Genomic DNA, 21,280 nt, shown 5'->3' with positions numbered 1-21,280 from the left:
TTGTAGAGACAGGGTCTCACTTTGTTGCCCAGGTTGGTCTCAAACTCCTGGGCTCAAGCAATCCTCCCACCTCAGCCTCCCAAAGCGCTGGGATTACAGGTGTGAGCCACCATGCCTGGCCTCTAGATATCTTTTAAGCATTCTAACAGCCCAAACTGAGCATTCTTTAGAGGGAAGCCATCTTCCATTCTGGCTATTGATTCTCTGGGCCTTGCCCATCACCTCCCACCAATAAGTGTTCTGTGACTGGACTGTCAGCCACTTGCTGCACATCTCTGTCCTTCCTCTCCTCTTTCCTCATGGATGCCACGCACCTCTTACACATCCATTCCTTGGAGGCTTTTGGGCAGTCTTCAGGCTGCAGAGGCTTGGAAAGCTCAACCCCATCCCTGAGCCTTATAGAGGGATTCTGAATGCTGATAAAGATGCCAAGAGCTTTTAGACCACATGGCTTTTAGATGCGCTCTTTGTTCCTGTTGAGTCAGTGTTTGGAAGTAGAGTGGTAAGGAGTCAGATCTTGTTCTTCCCCTTTCTTGCAGAATTCTAGTGCTTCTCAGGAGGAGAAATTTATGCATGAACACTACCTGGCATTCAGGAGGCAGCCTAGGTGTCACCTCAGATGACTAGTCTGTGGGAGATCAGTGCTTTTAATGGGACAGGGGTTCCTAGAGCCTCAGCAGCCTTATGACTGCCAACATTTCCAGCATCTTTAGTCCCAAGAAGAGTAAAGAGCTGGAATCTTGAGATGGCCTGAGAGAGCAAAGAGTGTTTGGACAGAAACAGCAAATTCTCAGTTAGCTACTCCCAGCAGGGCAAAGGAACGGGGAAATAAGAGACCAGAGGATTTAGTGACCTAGAGCGCCAGAGAATCCTAGGGCTGAAAATAGAGAAGTTGGTGGGTGAGGGGGATCAGATGACAGGAACTTTACAGGTCTATACCAGTCATGGGGGAGTCCAACAAAAGTACAGTAATAAGGGCTCTGCCCTCAAGGAGCCCGTGATAATTTAGTTGGGGAATAAAAATTAATACACTTGAAATAATTTTGGTGCTACACTCTGGTATAAACAAAAGAATGCTATAGAAATCCTTGAGAAGGGACAGATCATGTGGTCTGGGAACCTCTGTGAGCTGATGGCTGAATGAGACAGTGCTCATTCAGCCAGAGGAGTTTATGCCCCAGCTACAGTGGCCACAGCTTTTAGAGATGAGCGTGTCTGAGTCTTGCATGGTTTCATGGAGGAAGTATGGGGGAGGAAGCGTCATCATCATCACCATTTGTCAATCACCATTGTCATCAACAAGTGCCACAATAAACAGTCATTGAGCATCCTTCCCTCACTAACTTTACATTTTTGGGGGGAGGCAGGACAAACACAGAAATAGTTGAAGGACTAGTATGAGAGAGCATGTGCCAGTAGCATGAAGAGAGAAAAGTGAGGGTTGAGGAGGTGACAGAAGGCTTCTTGGAGGTGGGAGCACTTGGGCTGACCCTTGAAAGAAAGTTATGGTTTGGACTAATGGAGAAAAGGGTGAAGGGGGTTGTAAATCGCATCAACAAGGCAGAGGTGGGAGTGAGCAAGGCAAATAGGAGAAGTGAGAAAACCGGCTGGCCTTGTGGTAGGAGTAGTGTGGGCAATAAAATCTGAGAGGGAAGTAGTGTGATGATTATATAGAGCCTTGAATGACAGACAGAAGGAGTCATTTTGGAACAAAGTAGGAAGGCATTGTAAATTTTTGTATTTGGGGAGAGACAAGGCCATGGAGAAGAAGGAGGAAAGGCTAAAAGGTAAATGTTGGGATTCTACATTCTTCTTCTTAGCTTTACTCTCCCATGTTTTTTTTTTATTTTTAATTTTTATTTTTTTGAGATGGAGTTTCACTCTTGTCACCCAGGCTGGAGTGCAATGGTGCTATCTTGGCTCACTGCAACTTCTGCCTCCTGGGTTCAAGGGGTTGCCCTGCCTCAGCCTCCCGAGTAGCTGGGATTACAGGTGCCCACCACCACGCCCAGCTAATTTTTGAATTTTTAGTAGAGACAGGATTTCACCATGTTAGTCAGGCTGGTCTCAAACTCCTGATCTCAGGCGATTCACCCACCTTGGCCTCCCAAAATGCTGGGATTACAGGCATGAGCTACCGCACCCGGCTGACTCTCCCATGTTAGGGGGACCAACTCACCCTATCCCAGTGAAATGGGATTAATTGGTCACCTTGCCTGAGATTCACCTTGTGAACAGTTATCTAGAGCAGCCCCAAGAGGTTCTGCACCATATACTGGTGGTGGAGAACCTTGTCCCAGTTGGAATGTCCCAACTAATAAGAAAAAGAACACTCTCTGAAGTTGTTCTCAATAGTGTTGACCTCCTTCATGAAATGGGAAGGAGAAAGGTGCAGCCTCCTAGCCCAGCTGCTAGCATAGGTGCAGACCAAGGTGCGGAGTCTGCTTCAGAAGGTGACAACCTTTAGATGTTGAATCTGTCCCTGAATCAGCCCTGGGGAAAGGAGGCAGCAATCATGGAAACCTTAAAAAAACAAAAAACAACATAATGACAGGACAACCTGGAGGCCATTATTTTGGTGGCTGCTACTTGGCCACTCCTCACATAGATTTGTTTTACTGACTTCCTGCAGCAAAAGGAGATTGGCACAGGCTCTGCTACATCATCATTATTATTATTATTATTATTATTATTATTATTATTATTAAGACGTAATCTTGCTCTGTTGCCCAGGCTGGAGTGCAGTGGCGTGATCTCAGCTCACTGCAACCTCTGCCGTCCGGGCTCAAGTTTTTCTCCTGCCTCAGCCTCCTGAGTAGCTGGGATTACAGTCACGCACCACCACGACCAGCTGATTTTTGTATTTTTAGTAGAGATGGGGTTTCACCACGTTGGCCAGGCTGGTTTCGAACTCCTGACCTCAAGTGATCTGCCTGCCTCAGCCTCCCAAAGTGCTGGGATTACAGGCGTGAACCACTGTGCCTGGCCTTCATCTATATTATTACCAGGAGGCAGATGTGTTCTCTTTTTCTCTGAGGTTTAGAATTATGCAAATGAAGATATGAAAACAAAAGCTCAGTGAGGTGGGGAGGATTACACTTAAGAATACAGGTAATTTTCAAAGCTCTTTAAGACACCCCTCTCAGTTTTTACTAACAGCTCTCTCTTGGCTCTTTGCCAGTCTGTTTAGAATTTGGCACCTCTTCATAACCTTTCAACCAAAGACCTGTAAGTTCATTCTAAAGCTCCTATCCTGGCCTCATTTTGCAAGTGGAGAAATCAAGGCATAAAATATGAGCTTTCAGTGTCTGTGGGCTGACCTTGAGTCTTGACCTTTATCCTGTTCTATCTTCCCTCCGCCGAAAACTCTGACCCTATTCCTCCCAGGTCCCCCTTCATGATATTATCTGGAGGGCAATAGGACCTAGGGAGGTTCAACCCTGCGGCGGAGGGAGACACACCTGCCTAACCGCGTGGGTAGAGTGAGTATTGGAGCAAGTCACTTAACTAGTTAGGGAGGGCGGGGTAGAAGTGGGGGCCTGCTGCTCTTAGGGAAGAGTAAAGCTGTGGCTCCTGCCTGGGTCTGGAGGTCGTGGTCAGAAGTGCTTCTGAAGAGCGGCCCAAGCCCCTTTTTGTCCCGCCACTTCACAACGAGCATCCCTCGGCTGGCCGCCTGCCCGGGAACTCTCCGGCTGGTTTTGTTTGGCCCCAGCGGTCCCGCCCATCTCGCCCGCCCCCGCCGTCCCGGTGCCTTAGTTTTTGAAGCTGCCGACCTCTCGCAGCTGGAATCGCAGACCAGGCAGGACCCTGGCAGCAGACGGCGTCCAAGAGTTTGGCGACATCCGTCCAGCCAGGTTGGCGCCCCGCACGTCGTGCCTCTCACTAGCAAAATTTCTCCGAGGAGAAGCAGCCCCTCCAGCCTTTTCTTGATCCTGTAGAGCGAGCGCGCTCTGCTTCTGTCCCTCAACACTGCATTCGGAGACAGGGTGGTGACAATACTCCACTCCCGGGCCAGGCGGTCTTGGGGGCGGGGCTTGGGGGAATCCGAGGAGCTATCCTGAGAACCCTGGACTCAGGAAAGGTCCTGAGAGCGCGCAGGTGAGCGGGCGAGCTAATAGCTACAGCCTAGCAATAGCTAGTATACCTAGGCACTGAACTGAATCCCCTCTTCTGCCCCCCTTCTTCTGCGCCCCCTCTTCTGCCCTGGCTCAGCTCTCCGCTGACTTGAGAGGACACACTGGTCAGGACTCTTTGTGAGGAGCTGCTGAGTGTCGGTGCCCCCGACAGATCGGCTACACCCTGCCTGAGGGGCTGCGAAAGGAGCCGCCACGGAAGCCGCTGTTCTCATGACTCTTCACGTCCCTGGAGTTGGACTCTGGATGGGGCGCTGGGATGCTTGCTTTTGTCTTGTTCAAGTTTCACAGCAAGTATGTTGACGATTGGAATCGGGGCCAATCAAGAGTCAAGTTCAAAGTGGTACTCCTGGGCTTTCCATCCCAGACTCCAAGTCGAATCTGAGTCTAGAAGAGAGCGGTTTCTTGCTCTAACTAGTGAATCTCTGTTCCCAAACTGGACTTGACAGAGCTCTCCTCACCTATACTTGGACTGTAGCGGCCATAGGGTTCTCTTGGGGATGGGTGGGAGGGTGCTATGAACACCAGACCACAACATTCAGAAAGAACCTCGACAATGGACAGAGTTTATGAAATTCCTGAGGAGCCAAATGTGGATCCGGTTTCATCTCTGGAGGAAGATGTCATCCGTGGAGCCAACCCCCGATTTACTTTTCCATTTAGCATCCTTTTCTCCACCTTTTTGTACTGTGGGGAGGCTGCATCTGCTTTGTACATGGTTAGAATCTATCGAAAGAATAGTGAAACTTACTGGATGACATACACCTTTTCTTTCTTTATGTTTTCATCCATTATGGTCCAGTTGACCCTCATTTTTGTCCACAGAGATCTAGCCAAAGATAAACCGCTATCATTATTTATGCATCTAATCCTCTTGGGACCTGTTATCAGGTGAGCAACTTTTAAATCTTTTCCTTACCCCCCTAACCCCACCCCAGACTTGGGCAGAGAAAGATGAAAGATTTACAAGATGGATACTATGGCTCTAATCAATTCTCTCATTTCCTCCCACTCTCGGCTTCCCTGTCTACCATTCAGAAAACTTACTTGAAATCTTAAATGCCACCATGATGAACATGTGGTATGTACCTGTGTTGCAAAACAATGAACGATGCTATTTGGGCTGTGTAAACTAGAATGGGAACAACAAGACGTGATCACCCTGTGCATGAAGGCCATAGCTGCAGAGTGTGTAATTTTATTTAAAAAAATTTTTTTTTCTAAGACAAGGTCTTGCTCTGCCTCCCAGGCTACAGTGCAGTGGTGCAATCATGGCTCACTGCAGCCTTGATCTCCTGGGATCAAGCGAACCTCCCACCTCAGCCTCCAAGTAGCTGGGACCAAAGGAATGTGTCACCATGCCTGGTTAATTTAAAAAAAATTTTTATAGGCCGGGTGTGGTGGCTCATGCCTGTAATCCCAGCACTTTGGGAGGCCGAGGCGGGTGGATCACCTGAGGTCAGGAGTTCAAGACCAGCTGGCCAACATGGTGAAACCCCTGTCTCTACTAAAAATCAGCTGGGTGTGGTGGCGCATATCTGTAATCCCAGCTACTCTGGTGGCTGAGGCAGGAGAATCACTTGAACCCGGAAGGTAGAGGTTGCAGTGAGCCAAGATCGGTGCCACTGCACTCCAGCCTGGGTGATAGAGTGAGACTCCATCTCAAAAAAAAAAATTTTTTTTTGTAGAGACGGGATCTCGTTATGTAGACTGGGCTCAAGTGATCTTCCTGCCTCAGCCTCCCAAAGTGAGCCACCGCGCCTGGTCTGAGTGTGTAATTTTGACTCTACCTTTTGGATGCTTTGTAAATTGGATAAAAGTTTCTTTACCCTGAGCTGCTTGGGCTGGTGCTACTGCCATTTTCAAATTTTCCAGAGTAATGTGACATCTGGAAAATATTTTAAACCATCTGTGGTAATCTGTACCCCAACCCAATATAGTTCAGTTCTCTGTCGGTTTGTCAGTTTCCTGTTTATCTCTTTGTATATTTCTGCAATAAAGATACGAAGTTGGGAGGGGGCAAAGGAAGGCAGTTCATCTCTCTATGTGGATGCAGTAGCACAATTTAATAGTATCAAGTATTTCCATTCAGATTGCCTTGAAGTGGAAAGAATGCACTTAATCCTAGCGAGATAGGCACCTGTGTCAACAGTCTCATCTGGATGCTATGGGGTTTTCAAGGTAGAGAGATGTTGCAAAACTTATGAGTTCAGGAGTAAGGAATGGACCAAGTTTGTCTTGATTGCAAGAGAGGCAGACAACTGCAGTCAGCCGAGGAATATGGGTCAGAGTGTTGCAATGGGAAGATACCTCATCATTAGACAACTAAAAAGTCTGTGAAACTAATTAAGGATGGAACTCACTCCTTTATAAAATTTCATATCTGTACACATGTATAATTTTTATTTGTCACTTATACCTCAATAAGGCCAAAAAATTTTTTTATCAATAAATTTTTAAGTGGGGAGGAATCGATTAGGCTCTATCAGAGAGAATATGGGATATCAATGGAAACAGTGGCCTGAAATTTGGAGTCTAGTCTTCCCCCTGTCATTGACTGGTTGTGTGTTCTTGGTAAAATCTCTGAAGATGCCTTCACAGGAAGGCATATAGAGTTCCCTCATCTGTAAAGCAAATGGGTTAGTCTAAATCATGGGTCTCAAACTCAAACACTTGCAGGGACCAGGCAGGTATCATAAATGAATGAAGCAGGCCTAGTATAAGAAAAAACAGTAGCCTTGTGTGAGATGATAAATGAAAACAAAGTCTCAGAGAAATACTGAGGAGTAGTGAGTACCATGGTAATCTGAAATCTTCATGACCTGCCTGAAGGAGGTAGCCCCTCTAGAGTCCTGGCCCATTGTTTCCATGTTGGAATTCAGACCCAGTATTGCCAGATCCACTAACTTTTCAGGAGATGCTCCCAAGACAGGATTTTTATATGAAATGTCATGATTTTAAATTTTCACAGCTGACTAAAACAATAACAACAACAACAACAACAACGCAGGATGGACCAAACCATATCTGTTGGTCAGATATAACTCAGCTGGCCTATATGCATCTTTGGACTGGGTGATCTAAAGGTCCTTTACGGTTCTAAATCTTTGAAGTTAAGCTGTAAAAGGAAGACCTCATCTTGACCTTGAAACCAAAAAATTTAAAGTTGTGACTACAGGAGCAAATAAACCATTCGTCCCTCCTTTTTCAAATACAATATATTGAGTTAACCAATCGAAAACTCTCAAGATACAAATTTCAGAAAGTACCCAGCTGCACCCTCCCCTCTTTTTGACTTCCTTTGTTTGCTTTGTGAACCCTCTGTGTAGAATGTTGAGTACTGTTTTTCATTTTTGTTGTTTAGCTTCCACTAGAAATGATTGGGAAGCATTTATAACCTCAGGCAGCTAAGCCCACAGCAGAGAAAAGATAAAAACTCATAAATTATACTCTGGATTCGCTTATTTTCAAGGCCAATTACTTGTTAGATAGGTAGGAACTTGATTAGTGTTATCGGGCACATGAAGGTGCTTGTAGAGTCTGGGTGCCTTACATGAAATGCAAGCATACTTCTGAAATGAAAATGTACTCTAATTTATTGAAGCTTATAAATGGGCAAACACCCTTACTTAAACCAGAAAATAGCCCTGAGAATAGAACCAGAACATTTATGTAAATGTAAACGGAACATTTCATGCCACCACCTTCTCCAATACTGTTCTCCAATTTAGCAATAGTACTGATGGGTTGGGGTTAAAATCTAAAATTTTTCATTGAAAATGCTCTTATGCAGAACAAGAATAGGAAAAAAGTGTTGCTTTTTCTTCTCTGTTCTTTCTTTATATCTTTTTCTTTCCCAGGTCTTAGAGTTTGTCCCTAGAAGGTGAAAATTTCAAACTACATGCTTCAGAGTGGTACACATGCATCAGTCTTAGGGTGATCTATGGAGACTGGCAGCCAGCATATGTTCCAAATTTTCCTATCAGGAGCTAAAGGCTAGAGAGCATATCAACCTCTGGGCTTGTCTTTGGTCTACTTTTCTGTTAAATTTCATTGCTGTTATTATTATCCTCTCCTCCCATAATTGCTTACCCTGTATTATTTTCTTCCTTCTTATTCTTTCATTTACTCAGCAAATATTTCTCAAATACCTACTAAGTGATAAGAGCTGTAAACAAGATAAATACAACCCTTGACCTCAGTCTCTTGGGCAAGATGTCTTAATGTCCACTACAAATGTTCTTACTAGTCATAAGTAGTCCACAGTTTTTATTCATTCAAGGTGAGTGGCGAAGTGGTAACTCAGGTGTTCCAGAACAAGATGTTCTAGTTGCTTCTCTTCCACTTACATCAGAACTGCTAAAGACTTCTGATTTGTATGGGGGAGGTGGGAGGGGCAGAGCAGGAAATGTCATCTTACCCTTATTCCAAGGATGATAGGCTTTCATAAGGATGTTTTTCTCTTTGTAAAGAAAGAATCCAGTTTAAAAGGCTTTTGTCCACAAACAGGTCAAGAGGCACAAAAAGTAACTATTACAGTGATCTTTCGAGGGCCTAGTTATGTAGCTCATTCAGGTTTGAGTTGTCGTCTTTTAAGTACTTTTGTTGCTTTGATGGCTTCCTGTGTATATGAGATATTTTTTTTTCTCTGATCTGTCCCAAGACTTTTTGGCTGAGATATGGTTGTGAGCCCTTTCTTGAAAAAGCAGAATCTGGCCAGGCGCAGTGGCTCATGCCTGTAATCTCAGCACTTTGGGAAGCTGAGGTGGGTGGATCACCTGAGGTCAGGAGTTCAAGACCAGCCTGGCCAACATGGTGAAAACCCGTCTCTACTAAAAATACAAAAAAAAAAAAAAAAAAAAAAAAAAAAAAAAACCTTAGCCGGACATGGTGGCACATGCCTGTAATCCCAGCTACTCAGGAGGCTGAGGCAGGAGAATCGCTTGAACCCAGGAGGCAGAGGTTACAGTGAGCCGAGATCGCGCCAGTGCACTCCAGCCTGGGCGACAGAGCAAGACTCTGTCTCAAAAAAAAAAAAAGAAAGAAAGAAAAAGCAGAATCTAAAACTTTGGTTATGGAGCTGAATGCTTTGAGGGAGGAATGCTTTACCTCACGAATTTGAGGTAAGAAAACAGGGCCTTTGGAACCTTCATTATTTTGCTAGGAAAACAGTATCGACTTAATACCTTTGTGTTCAAGGCACTTTTCTACCTGCCACAGGCCTATTCTTAAAAAGACAAAACAATTCCTCGAGTCCTCAAACAAGTACTTCTGAAACAGTGTTCTTAGGTCAGTCGATGACTGAACAAAAATGGATTTAGATTCATGTAACTTGTAGAAGGCAAGATCCACCCTTTGACTTATGAGAAATGATCAGAACAGAAGAGAGAAAAAGACAAAAAGTAGTGCAGGCTGGCCATGGTGTCTCACACGTGTGATCCCAGCACTTTAGGATCCCAGCACTTTGGGTCAAGGCAGTAGGATTGCTTGAGCCCAGGAGTTTGAGACCAGTCTGGGCAACATGTCTAGATCTCCTCTCTACACAAATTAAAAATAGCTGGCATGGTGGCATGCGCCTGTAGTCCTAGCTACTCAGAAGGCTGAGGTGGGAGGATCATTTGAGCCTAGGAGGTCAAAGCTGCAATGAATTATGATTGTGCCACTGCACTCCAGCCAGGGTGATGGAGTAAGACCTTGTCTCAAAAATAAAATAAAGTAGCACAACCTCCCCAAGTTATTTTTTTCCCTCATTACAACCTCCCTTCCCAGGACAGCTTTAGATAAGTTTGCATGATGCTTTACTTCTGCAGATGTTTGGAGGCCATGATTAAGTACCTCACACTGTGGAAGAAAGAGGAGCAGGAGGAGCCCTATGTCAGCCTCACCCGAAAGAAGATGCTAATAGATGGCGAGGAGGTGCTGATAGAATGGGAGGTGGGCCACTCCATCCGGACCCTGGCTATGCACCGCAATGCCTACAAACGTATGTCACAGATCCAAGCCTTCCTGGGCTCAGTGCCCCAGCTGACCTATCAGCTCTATGTGAGCCTGATCTCTGCAGAGGTTCCCCTGGGTAGAGGTGAGTGGGGTCAGGAGAGGGGAGGGCTCCAGTTAAATCAAGGGTCTTAGAAGTCTAGACCCAAGCTGTCTAATAAACTGGCCACTAGCTTCATGTGGCTATTTAACTTAAAATTAAATAAAATTAAAAACTTGTTCATTAATACTAGCCACATTTCAAGTTCTCAGCAGCCGTGTGTTGCTAGCAACTACTGTATTGGATGGCACAGGTATAAACATTTCCATCATCACAGAAAGTTCTATTGGACAGCACTGGGAGATAGTTAAAGAACTTGTGGAGTCAGACATCTCAAGCCTGCCAGATTTCTTAAACAGGTAAGCTGTTTAGACTAAAAATGTCACAGATAAACCTTCTCTGGGCCCAGAAGAAGCTAGTAATACCAGCAGTCAGTAGGATATTTTCCCTTGCCCAAAATGTTTAAATTATGCTGTTGTTTTGTTTGTTTAAGGATGGCAGTCTTTAATAAGAGGTTCCCAAATAGTACTGATCATCAGAATCATGTGATGAGCTTCTTTTTGAAATTATATTCACTCCCCAGACTTGAATCAATCTTAATATGTATTTCTAAAAGGTACCCAGTTGATTTTGATCAGCCACATTTGGGAACCAATGATTTAATCATTTCTGCTAATGCCAGTGGAGAGAAAGAAAAGGAGCGTGGGCTGGGCATGGTGGTTCAAGCCTGTAATCCCAGCACTTTGGGAGGCCAAGGCGGGTGGATCACAAGGTCAGGAGATCGAGACCATCCTGGCTAACATGATGAAAACCCGTCTGTACTAAAAATACAAAAAATTAGCCGGGCGTGGTGGCAGGCGCCTGTAGTCCTAGCTACTCGGGAGGCTGAGGCAGGAGAATGGCGTGAACCTGGGAGGCGGAGCTTGCAGTGAGCCGAGATCGCGTCACTGCACTCCAGCCTGGGTGACAGAGCAAGACTCCGTCTCAAAAAAAAAAAAAAAAAAAAAAAAAAAGCGTGGGGTTAATACTAATGAGAGTCAGGCCTGGACCAAGTTCTGACCTTCACTGTGATCTTTGGAGGAAGTTACAAAGCAATCACTGACCTAATTTCCCACTTGTAGAAGAGTGATCCTGAAATGAGTAAGACCTCTAGCAGAAGATGAAATGTGAGTCAGTGTTTTCAAAGTTGAGATAAATTGTTGTTAATGAATTTTAACAGCCTGAGATTTGCTTCATCTGCTTGGGCAGGCACTGGTATAGGTGTGGGTACAGGTTTGGACCATTTCCTATTAGATTCTAACCCTGTTTGGCAAAGTCCCATGTCTCAAATAAGGTAAGGAGAAAATTTGCCCTCTTTTGTCTTTTTTCCCCACTAAGAATTGTTCTTGAAGTTCTGTTGGTCTTGAAGCTTTTCACATACATAGTAGTTTGAGGAGAAAACTCTTTGGAAATGATGATGCTTTTCCTTTAAATCATCTAATAAAAATAAGTGTACATTACGGCTGGGCATGGTGGCTCATGCCTGTAATCCTAACACTTTGGGAGGCCAAGACAGGTGGATCACTTGAAGTTGGGAGTTCAAAACCAGCCTGGCCAACATGTTGAAACCCCATCTCTACTAAAAATACAAAAAAAATCAAGGATGGGCATGGTGGCTGATACCTGTAATCCCAGCACTTTGGGAAGCCGAGGCAGGTGGATCACCTGAGGTCAGGAGGTTGAGACCAGCCTGGCCTGGCGAAACTCTGTCTCTACTAAAAATACAAAAATTAGCTGGGTATGGTGGTGGATGCTTATAATCCCAGCTACTTGGGAGGCTGATGCATGAGAATCACTTGAACCTGGGAGCCGAGATCTCACCGTTGCACTCCAGCCTGGGCAACAGAGCGAGACTCTGTCTCAAAAAAAAATTCAGCCAGGCGTGGTGGTGGGTGCCTGTAATCCCAGCTACTTGGGAGGCTGAAGCAGGAGAATTGCTTGAACCTGGGAGGTGGAGGTTGCAGTGAGCTGAGACTGCACCGCTGCACCCCAGCCTGGGCGACAGAGGGAGACTCCCGTCTCATAAATAAATAAATAAATAAATAACAAAAGTAATACATGCACAAACTGACATATAAGTAATTGTATTTGCACAGAAAATTTCTGGAAACTATGCAAGAAACTACCTCTGCGGAGTGGGAATGAAAAGTCAGCAGTCTTACTTTTTAAAATTCTTCTGTATGGTTTGAAAATTTTTTTTGTGATCATGCATTACTAGTTTTGGTCTTTATCTTTTTTTAATTACAAAAGTCAGACATGGTTATAGTAAAAATTAAAAACCATACAGAATAGATATAAAATAGGAAACGTAATCTCACTCCCCAAAGATAACCTCTGTTAATCATCCAGTATATATCCTTCTGGACTTATTTTTACTATGTAAACATAAACATACATACAATATATATTGTACATGTTTTTGCCCCAAAATGGACTGTATGAAACATTCTGTCAACAAAGTATTTTTCAAAAGTACAGTATGCCAGTATGTCTTTTCTCAAGTTATTTATATATACATGTATAACAATAATAAATATATAATATACATTTCCTTTATATGAATTAGACTATTTTTATTCTCCTAATTTTCTATTGATAGGATTCTATTGATTGTCTCAAAAAGGAAAAAAAAAGGTAGCACAACCTCCCCAAGTTATTTTTTCCCCTCATTACAACCTCCCTTCTCAGGACAGCTTTAGTTAAGTTCCCATGATGCTTTACTTCTGCAGATGTTTGGAGGCCATGATTAAGGACTTCACACTGTGGAAGAAAGAGGGGCAGCAGGAGCCCTATGTCAGCCTCACAAATTTTAATTTTTCACAAAAAAGTTGTTTCCTAATTGCAAATTATGCCACAGTAAACATCTTTATAAATGCCTGTGTACATGAATGAGACTTTGTAGGATATATTTATAGCAGTAGAATTGCTGGGTGGAAGGATATGTATGTTTAAAATTTTATTGATATTGCCAAATAACTCTTCCAAAAAGATATATGAATTTATACTCTCACCAACAGTATACAAATGTGCCTGTTTCTGTTTCTTCATATCTTAAACTCAATATTCTTTATTTGTATAATTATAAAATAATTGGCTTTTAAAATAATTGGCTTTTAAAATAATTCGCTTTCTTTGGTTATGAATGAAGCTGAGCATCTTTTTGTGTTTGGTCATTGTGTGTTCTGTGAATTGCTTGTTTATATATTTTACTCGCTTTTTCTAGTGGGTTGTCTTTTTCATATTAATTTTTAGGAGCTATTTACTTATTCTTGTTATTAATCCTTTCTCTGCTGTGAATGAGTATGTATGCATATATTTGTATAATTTTTTGCTTGTACATACACACGTTTTAAATATGTATATACATGTCATACATGTAATATGTGTGTGATATATTTAATATCCACAATACACTTTGTAGTATCTTCTGGCATTCTGAAGTATTACATTTTTATGTATTCAAATTCTTTATTGCTTTTAGATTTTGTGCCTTTCTTACAAAGGCCTATCACATCTCTCATCTGGTAGAACAATTTTCCCCAGTCTTTTAAGTAGATTAATTTTCAAGATAATTTTTTAATTCATCCTACAAAAAACAAAGCAAAATAATAACAGCAAAAGAAAAAAACATTTCATTGAGATTCTGATTGAGATTTGCATCAAATTACTTAGGTTATTTTGGGAGAATTTACATCTTTATAGGATTGTTGGATTTCATATTGTGAAATGATAAATCTCTCCATTTTATTAAATATTTTAAAATGTATCTCAGTAAAATTGTATAGTTTTCTTCAGTAAAGTTGTATAGTTTTCTTGCTATGAGTCTTACATTTTTATAAGGCTTACTTTCAGATGTTCTATCAGTTTTAAAATGACCTGATTTTCTAAGTAGCAGGATAGTATCCAGGTAAAGTAAACCCACCTACCATACTTTTGGAAATAGGGGGATGATGAAGATGACAAAGAATAGGAAGAAAGAGGAGGAGGGGGAGGAGGAGAAAAAGGAAAGAAAGAAGGGAAGAAGGAAGAAGAAGAAAGAAGAACACAGCTAAAAGAATTTACTAGGTTCTAGGCATTTCTCTAAGCCCTTTACATGTAAATGTTTATTTAATCTTTACCACAACCCTATGAGATAATTATCATTCTCATTTTACAGACGAAGAAACAGACGCACTGAGAGTTTAAGTATATTCCCCCAAGGTCCCATAAGCAAAGATTGGATTGGAATTCAGGGTGTTTGCCTCCAGAGCCTGTGTATTTTGTTCTCTTATGGCATGAGTGTATTTGTAGGGACACAGACTGAAAATGTTTTGACATTTATTGGAAGCAACAGGTTTTTTTCCTTCTGTTACACTACTAATCAATAAATGAGTTCTAATGTAAGGGAAAGCATCGCCACACAGCTGGATGTATGCTCTCACATTCCCAGTTACATAAGATGCATCAGCTCTTGAGGATGGGACTGAGAATGGTTGAGAAAGACAAGAGTCACCACTTCAAGAGTCTCCAATTCCAGTCTCTGAGACTCCAACACTCTACTTAAAACTGAAGAACTCAGAGCTGTGCTTCCTTTTGGGTTTACATGGGGGAAATCTTAACTTTTCCTCCACTGAAAGTAAAAGATTAAGTTGACATCTCTATGGCCACCTTTTCCCTAGATCAAGTGTTTTAATAGGAACAGAAAACTCCAGCTTTCCTTTTGGATGAGTATTCCTCAGCCCTCCCACTTCTCTTGAGAGCACTGGATTTTTCTTAGTAATCAGCATCCTTTGACATAAAGGAAGAAAAGGAAAGGGCCACCTGTGTCATCTATAGTTGAGGCTTAGGTAGGTTAGGGAGCATCCTGGCTCTTTAGGGCCACTACTCTAACATATGGTTCCATGGATGTCATGGGTGAGGCAACAGGGTTTGGAAATTTTTGAACTACTCTGCTGCAAACTCAGAGATTCCTAACATATGGGGGTAATGAATTGACATTGCTGATGGCAAATATAAGCAACTCTTGAGTATCTCAGTGAATTGAGAACTGAGGTACATAGATATTCAGTGACTTCCAAAAGTTCCCATACAGCTGAACCAAGGATTTATTTATTTATTTATTTATTTATTTATTTATTTATTTATTTCTTCTCTTTCTTTCTTTCTTCTTTCTTTCTTTCTCTCTCTTTTTCCTTTTCTTTTTCTTTCTTTTCTTTCTCTCTTTCTTTCTCTCTCTCTCTTTCTGTCTTCCTCCCTTCCTCCCTTTCTCTCTTTCTCCCTTTCTTTCTTCCCTTCCTCCTTACAGGCATGCACCACCATGCCCAGCTAATTTTTGTATTTTTAGTAGAGACCGGGTTTCACCATGTTGGTCAGGCTGGTCTTGAACTCCTGACCTCAGGTGATCCACACACCTCAGCCCCGCAAAGTGCTTGGGATTACAGGTGTGAGCCACCGTGTGCACGGCTGGAACCAAGGATTTCTAATTAGTTTTATTTTTTATTTTTTTTCTTTTTGAGAAGGAGTCTCACTCTGTCACCCAGGCTGGAGTGCAGTGGGGCGATCTCAACTCACTGCAACCTCTGCCTCGTGGGTTCAAGTGATTCTCGTGCCTCAGCCTCCTGAGCAGCTGGGATTACAGGCATGCCATCATGCCTGGCTAATTTTTTTTTTTTCTTTTTGAGACAGAGTCTCACTCTGTTGCCCGGGCTGGATCGCAGTGGTGCAATCGTGGCCCACTATTACCTCTGCCTCCCAGGTTCAAGTAATTCTCCTGCCTCAGCATCCCAGGTAGCTGGGAATACAGGTGCACGCCACCACGCCTGACTAATATTTGTATTTTTAGCAGAGATGGGGTTTCATCATGTTGGCCAGGCTGGTCTCGAACTCCTGACCTCAGGTGATCCATCCGCCTTGGCCTCCCAATGTGCTGGGATTACAGGCATGAGTCACCGCACCCAACCTAATTAGGTATTTTATGCACCTCTCTAATCTCAGAAGTCTTCATTAATTCCACAAACATTTATTGAGCACCTGCTATGTTCCAGGTAATATGTTAGGCTCTGGGAATACAGCAGTGAAGAAAACATGGTCCCTCCTGCCTTCATGGAATTTTCAATACACATTTTGACACATCACTGAAGCTAAGTGTTCTAGAAACACACAAACAATGTTAGTTCCTTGAAGAAGATATACATCAAAGAAGGGACTTCTATTAGCAAGAGCGTTCTCTATGAGTCTCCTAAGACTGGATTTTTTCAGATAGAGTTCTTTCTGCCTTATTCAATGTTTGCTCCGAAGCCTGCTTCATCAGCAAAGTCTGCCTGATACCTTTATATGTACTCTTCTCACGTTAGTGACTTCTCAATGTTCTAAGACCCATGCTTTTTAAGGAAGTTTATTTTGTATATTTATATGATTATTAAAGTGTTACAGTATATGTTCATCATGAGAAATTTAGAAAATAGAGAAATGTAGAGAAAAAGATTTCTAAAACTGATATAAGACTATCACACACAAAAAAAGATATTTTGGTTCATTTTTTCAATTTTTTGTGCATCTATTTTGTTTTATTGTATATATTCAAGGTGTACAATGTGATGTTTTGATGTATGTACACATTGTGAAATGATTACCACAACCAAACTAATTAACACATTCATCACCTCACATAGTTATCATTTTTGTACGTGTGTGTGTGTGTGTGTGTGGTAAAACTTAAGATCTACTCTCTTTAAAAATTTCAAGTACACAATACATTATTGTCAACTATAGTCATCATGTTGTACATTAGAGCTCTGAAACTTATTTATCTTATAACTCTAAATTTGTAGCCTTTGATCAAAATCCTTCTATTTCCCTAAATCCCCATCCCCTGGTAACCACCCATTCTACTCTGTTTCTAGGTGTTCAACTTTTTTAGATTCCACATATAAGTAAGACAATGCAGTATTTTTCTTTATGTGTCTAGCTCATTTCACTTAGCATAATGTCCTCTAGGTTCATCTGTGTTGTCACGGATGGCAGGGTTTCCGTAATTTTATGGTTGAATAATATTCATACACACACACACACAGACACACCCACCAGATTTTCTTTATCCATTCATCTGTCAACAGATACTGAGTTTGTTTCCATATCTTGGCTATTGAGAATAGTACTACAATGAGCATGGGAGTGCAGATATCTCTTTGAGATACTGATTTCCTTTAGGTATACACCCAGCAGTGGGATTATTTGATCGTTTGGCCGTTCTGTTTTTAATTTTTTTGGAGAACCTCCATGCTGTTTTCCATAATGGCTGTGTCAGTTTATGTTCCCATAAACAGTGTACAAGGTCCTTTTTCTTACATCCCCACCAACACTTATTTTTTTTTAATAATAGCCATTCTAACAGGTGTGAGGTGATATCTCATTGTGGCTTTGATTTGCATTTTTGTGATGATTAGTGATGTTGAACACCTTTTCATATACCTGTTGGCCATTTGTATACCGCCTTTGGAGAAAGTCTATTCAAGTGCATGCTATTTGTTTACATAGCTGTGATCATATTTGCATTTGCTCTTAACTGGAGCTCTCAAGTCTCACCGTCATCTCTCTGGACCTCTGGGTTATAAGTACAGCCTTCATTACCAACATTGACTGATTGCCTGTTTTTGTTTTTCTTTTTGTTTTTAACAGTTGTGCTAATGGTATTTTCCCTGGTATCTGTCACCTATGGGGCCACCCTTTGCAATATGTTGGCTATCCAGATCAAGTACGATGACTACAAGATTCGCCTTGGGCCACTAGAAGTCCTCTGCATCACCATCTGGCGGACATTGGAGATCACTTCCCGCCTCCTGATTCTGGTGCTCTTCTCAGCCACTTTGAAATTGAAGGCTGTGCCCTTCCTAGTGCTCAACTTCCTGATCATCCTCTTTGAGCCCTGGATTAAGTTCTGGAGAAGTGGTGCCCAGATGCCCAATAACATTGAGAAAAACTTCAGCCGGGTCGGCACTCTGGTGGTCCTGATTTCAGTCACCATCCTCTATGCTGGCATCAACTTCTCTTGCTGGTCAGCTTTGCAGTTGAGGTTGGCAGACAGAGATCTCGTCGACAAAGGGCAGAACTGGGGACATATGGGCCTGCACTATAGTGTGAGGTTGGTAGAGAATGTGATCATGGTCTTGGTTTTTAAGTTCTTTGGAGTGAAAGTGTTACTGAATTACTGTCATTCCTTGATTGCCTTGCAGCTCATTATTGCTTATCTGATTTCCATTGGCTTCATGCTCCTTTTCTTCCAGTACTTGCATCCATTGCGCTCACTCTTCACCCATAATGTAGTAGACTACCTCCATTGTGTCTGCTGTCACCAGCACCCTCGGACCAGGGTTGAGAACTCAGAGCCACCCTTTGAGACTGAAGCAAGGCAAAGTGTTGTCTGATTCTATTTTCTGGGTATTTTAGGAAGAGTTGGGAGTTGCCAAGAGTAACCATGAAATTGAACGAAAGGATGAGGTTCATGGGTGAGATACCCATCAGTACATTTTCTTGACTTTTCTGTTAAGCCTATCAGAAGAAAGAGCAACTCCCAAATAGGTTTTATTTTCTTAAGAGTTACCACTATGTTTGGAAACAGGGGGTATCCACTATATAGTTGAAAGGGTCAGAAATACCATTCACACCCTTCTTACCCAAGTCAATTGGAATAACTTGCCTTCAAACACTTTAGGCTCTCTAAAGTGACCTTCTAGCTCTGCTCATTTGCTTGATGCATTTCTGAGCTTTCCTGGGCTGAGCTGAAGGCCCAGAATCCCGCTAGAATATATCCTGACTGATCAGAGGATATGACAGCTTACCAGCTAAGAGTACCTCCCAGGAAACAGTCTGACTAATGTGGAACCTGCAACTGTCAGTGTGGCTGGGGTCTTTTTAATTCCAGTGAGAAGCTCTGGCTGAGAAGAAAATCACCACTATTAAAAAAGCTGCTCCCCAAGCAGATTAGCTCTCTGTTAGGATTTTACTAGTGGCCACTGAGCAAGGACCTCTCTTTACAGTGGCACTTCATAGGCACACTCTAAGGAGAAAGTGCAGACTAGAATTCCTTCAGGGCATAAGCCAAAATGACTCTTTTTCTCAGGGACCTGCATGGGCCTCCAGCTTGTCTATTGGAATTGTTAAGTGAAGCCTCTCACTTAGTGCCTCATTAGCAGAGATTTCCTCCAACCCAGCTTTTCTGTGCTCTTGGTATTTTACTACTTGATGTGGACCTCAGAGAAGCTGAACTGTAATTGAAAATGTTTCCGATGTGTGGAAGAAATGAAGACTACTTTGTGTCTGCTGTTGTCCTGAGTATTTCATTAATGTGTGTGTGTGTGTGTGTGTGTGTGTGTGTATGTGTATGTGTGTAGGGAAGAAAGTAATAATGGCTGAGACATCACCTTCATGTTGTTTGCGATTGGGATGGGTGACTAACACTCCAAGGTAGAGTGAAGGCAGAGGAGGGAAACAAGATCACATTAAATCATCATCAGTACTGGTTTCTGCCTACAGGAGTTTACTTTTTTTTTTTTCTTTTTTGAGATGGAGTCTCGCTCTGTTTTCTAGGCTGAAGTGCAGTGGTGTGATCTTGGCTCACTGCAGCCTCTGCCTCCTGGATTCAAGCAGTTCTCCTGCCTCAGCCTCCCGAGTAGCTAGGATTACAGGCGCCCGCCACCATGCATGGCTAATTTTTGTATTTTTAGTAGAGATGGGGTTTCACCATGTTGGCCAGGCTGGTCTCGAACTCCTGACCTCAAGTGATCCACCCGCCTCGGTCTCCCAAAGCACTGGGATTACAGGCATGAGCCACCTCACGCGGCCAGGATTTTACTTTATAACAAGGAACATATGTTTATCAACCCTCTGTTCGTTCCTATACCCCCAGTGGACGAATGCATGTCTCCTTTTCTCCTATATCTCAATGTTTACATCTCATATCAGTTGGGTATTTTGATAGGAATGTCAGCCAGCTACCTCTGAGGTAACCAAGGGATTGAAGTTACTATGGCCACTGCCTATTGGGACCAAATATCCCAGCATTTACCTAACTAATGATTGCCCCTCACAGACCAGGAAAATTAAAAGAACTCCTAGTCGTGGCCACCACAACACTTCAAGAAATTGTGAACAATCTGACCTAGGGCTTCCTGTCCTCATCCAATTTTGCTCTTGGTAGCATGCTAAGAATTTATCTTTAGTCATTTCCTCTCCTCTTATCCAATGTCAGGACATTATGTTGAGGGAGTTCTCTCTTCTAAGTAGCAGGGCTGTTAACCAAAGTATCTTATTTCTTGGCATGGCTAGCATGGTTTTCCCTTCATCAGCCACTGTTTGGGACTAGAAGGATTATATACTTAATTTGGGAGAGACTGTATGGACTTGCTTTGGAACAGTGGAGAGCTCCTTTCTTCAACCCCAACTCCCCCATTCCATTTTTCATGATGAAGAGACTTAGGTTATTGTCATATAAAGCTCACCTGCTGTCTTCTAACTATGTTATTCAAGGTGAGGCTTGAAAGAACTAATCTATCAGACCTCCAGAAGAACACACTACTTCTTTGGAATTCAAGCAAGAATTTCTCCCCAATAGTCACTGTACCCTCAAGTAAAATCAAGAGCAGCATGGAACAATAATTTGGTCCATAAAAGCCATGTGAATCAGCTACTTAAGGAGTGGGTGCTATGGAAACATATAGACACATACTGATCTAAGGAAGTCAATTGGAGATAAAATGACGCTACACAGGGCAAAAAGTGTGCCTCAGTACTGGACCAGGCAAAATTTTCCTTCCGTATATTCTCCCCAGCTTCCTCAGTGACTTAACATCCTGGGAATGCAGAGAGTTTAGGGGTGTGGAGCAGTTTCTGACCTGAAAAACCTGCTGCCCTCACCCAAGGAGAAAAGACTCTAGTGATACATTATGTAAATGAACCCTTAGAACTTCCTACAGATGGTGGCCTTTTGGTTCTGTAAAAATCCTCCAGATACACAGGAGAAGATGGAATTGTGAAATATGGTAGTGGGGCAGGGAACTTGCTCCCTTCCATTTGCAAACACTTTTAAAATTGACTACTC

At 42.6% G+C, this 21,280-nt stretch overlaps 1 protein-coding gene across 3 annotated transcripts in view; it reads left to right on the top strand.

The window, feature by feature from the left end:
- Positions 1 to 3,450: 3,450 nt before the first annotated feature.
- The window catches only part of XKRX (XK related X-linked), a 40,792-nt gene continuing 22,962 nt past the window's right edge, over positions 3,451 to 21,280 (top strand). Inside the window, exons 1-4 of one of the 3 annotated variants that reach the window (XM_063803798.1) lie at positions 3,702 to 4,098; positions 4,213 to 5,024; positions 9,944 to 10,212; positions 17,863 to 19,501. In XM_063803798.1, the coding sequence (XP_063659868.1) occupies positions 4,651 to 5,024; positions 9,944 to 10,212; positions 17,863 to 18,608 (1,389 nt within the window). In that variant the 5' untranslated portion in view covers positions 3,702 to 4,098; positions 4,213 to 4,650 and the 3' untranslated portion in view covers positions 18,609 to 19,501. Of the gene's footprint in view, positions 5,025 to 9,943; positions 10,213 to 17,862; positions 19,502 to 21,280 lie in introns of those variants that run through there. The other 2 variants (XM_009439318.5, NM_001195134.1) reach the window with 2 other exon arrangements.

This window comes from Pan troglodytes, chromosome X (assembly GCF_028858775.2).
Source record: "Pan troglodytes isolate AG18354 chromosome X, NHGRI_mPanTro3-v2.0_pri, whole genome shotgun sequence".
Taxonomy (NCBI): Eukaryota; Metazoa; Chordata; class Mammalia; order Primates; family Hominidae; genus Pan; species Pan troglodytes.
The sequence above is the reverse complement of the archived record's forward strand: the minus strand, read 5'-3'. Positions and strand labels throughout refer to the sequence as shown.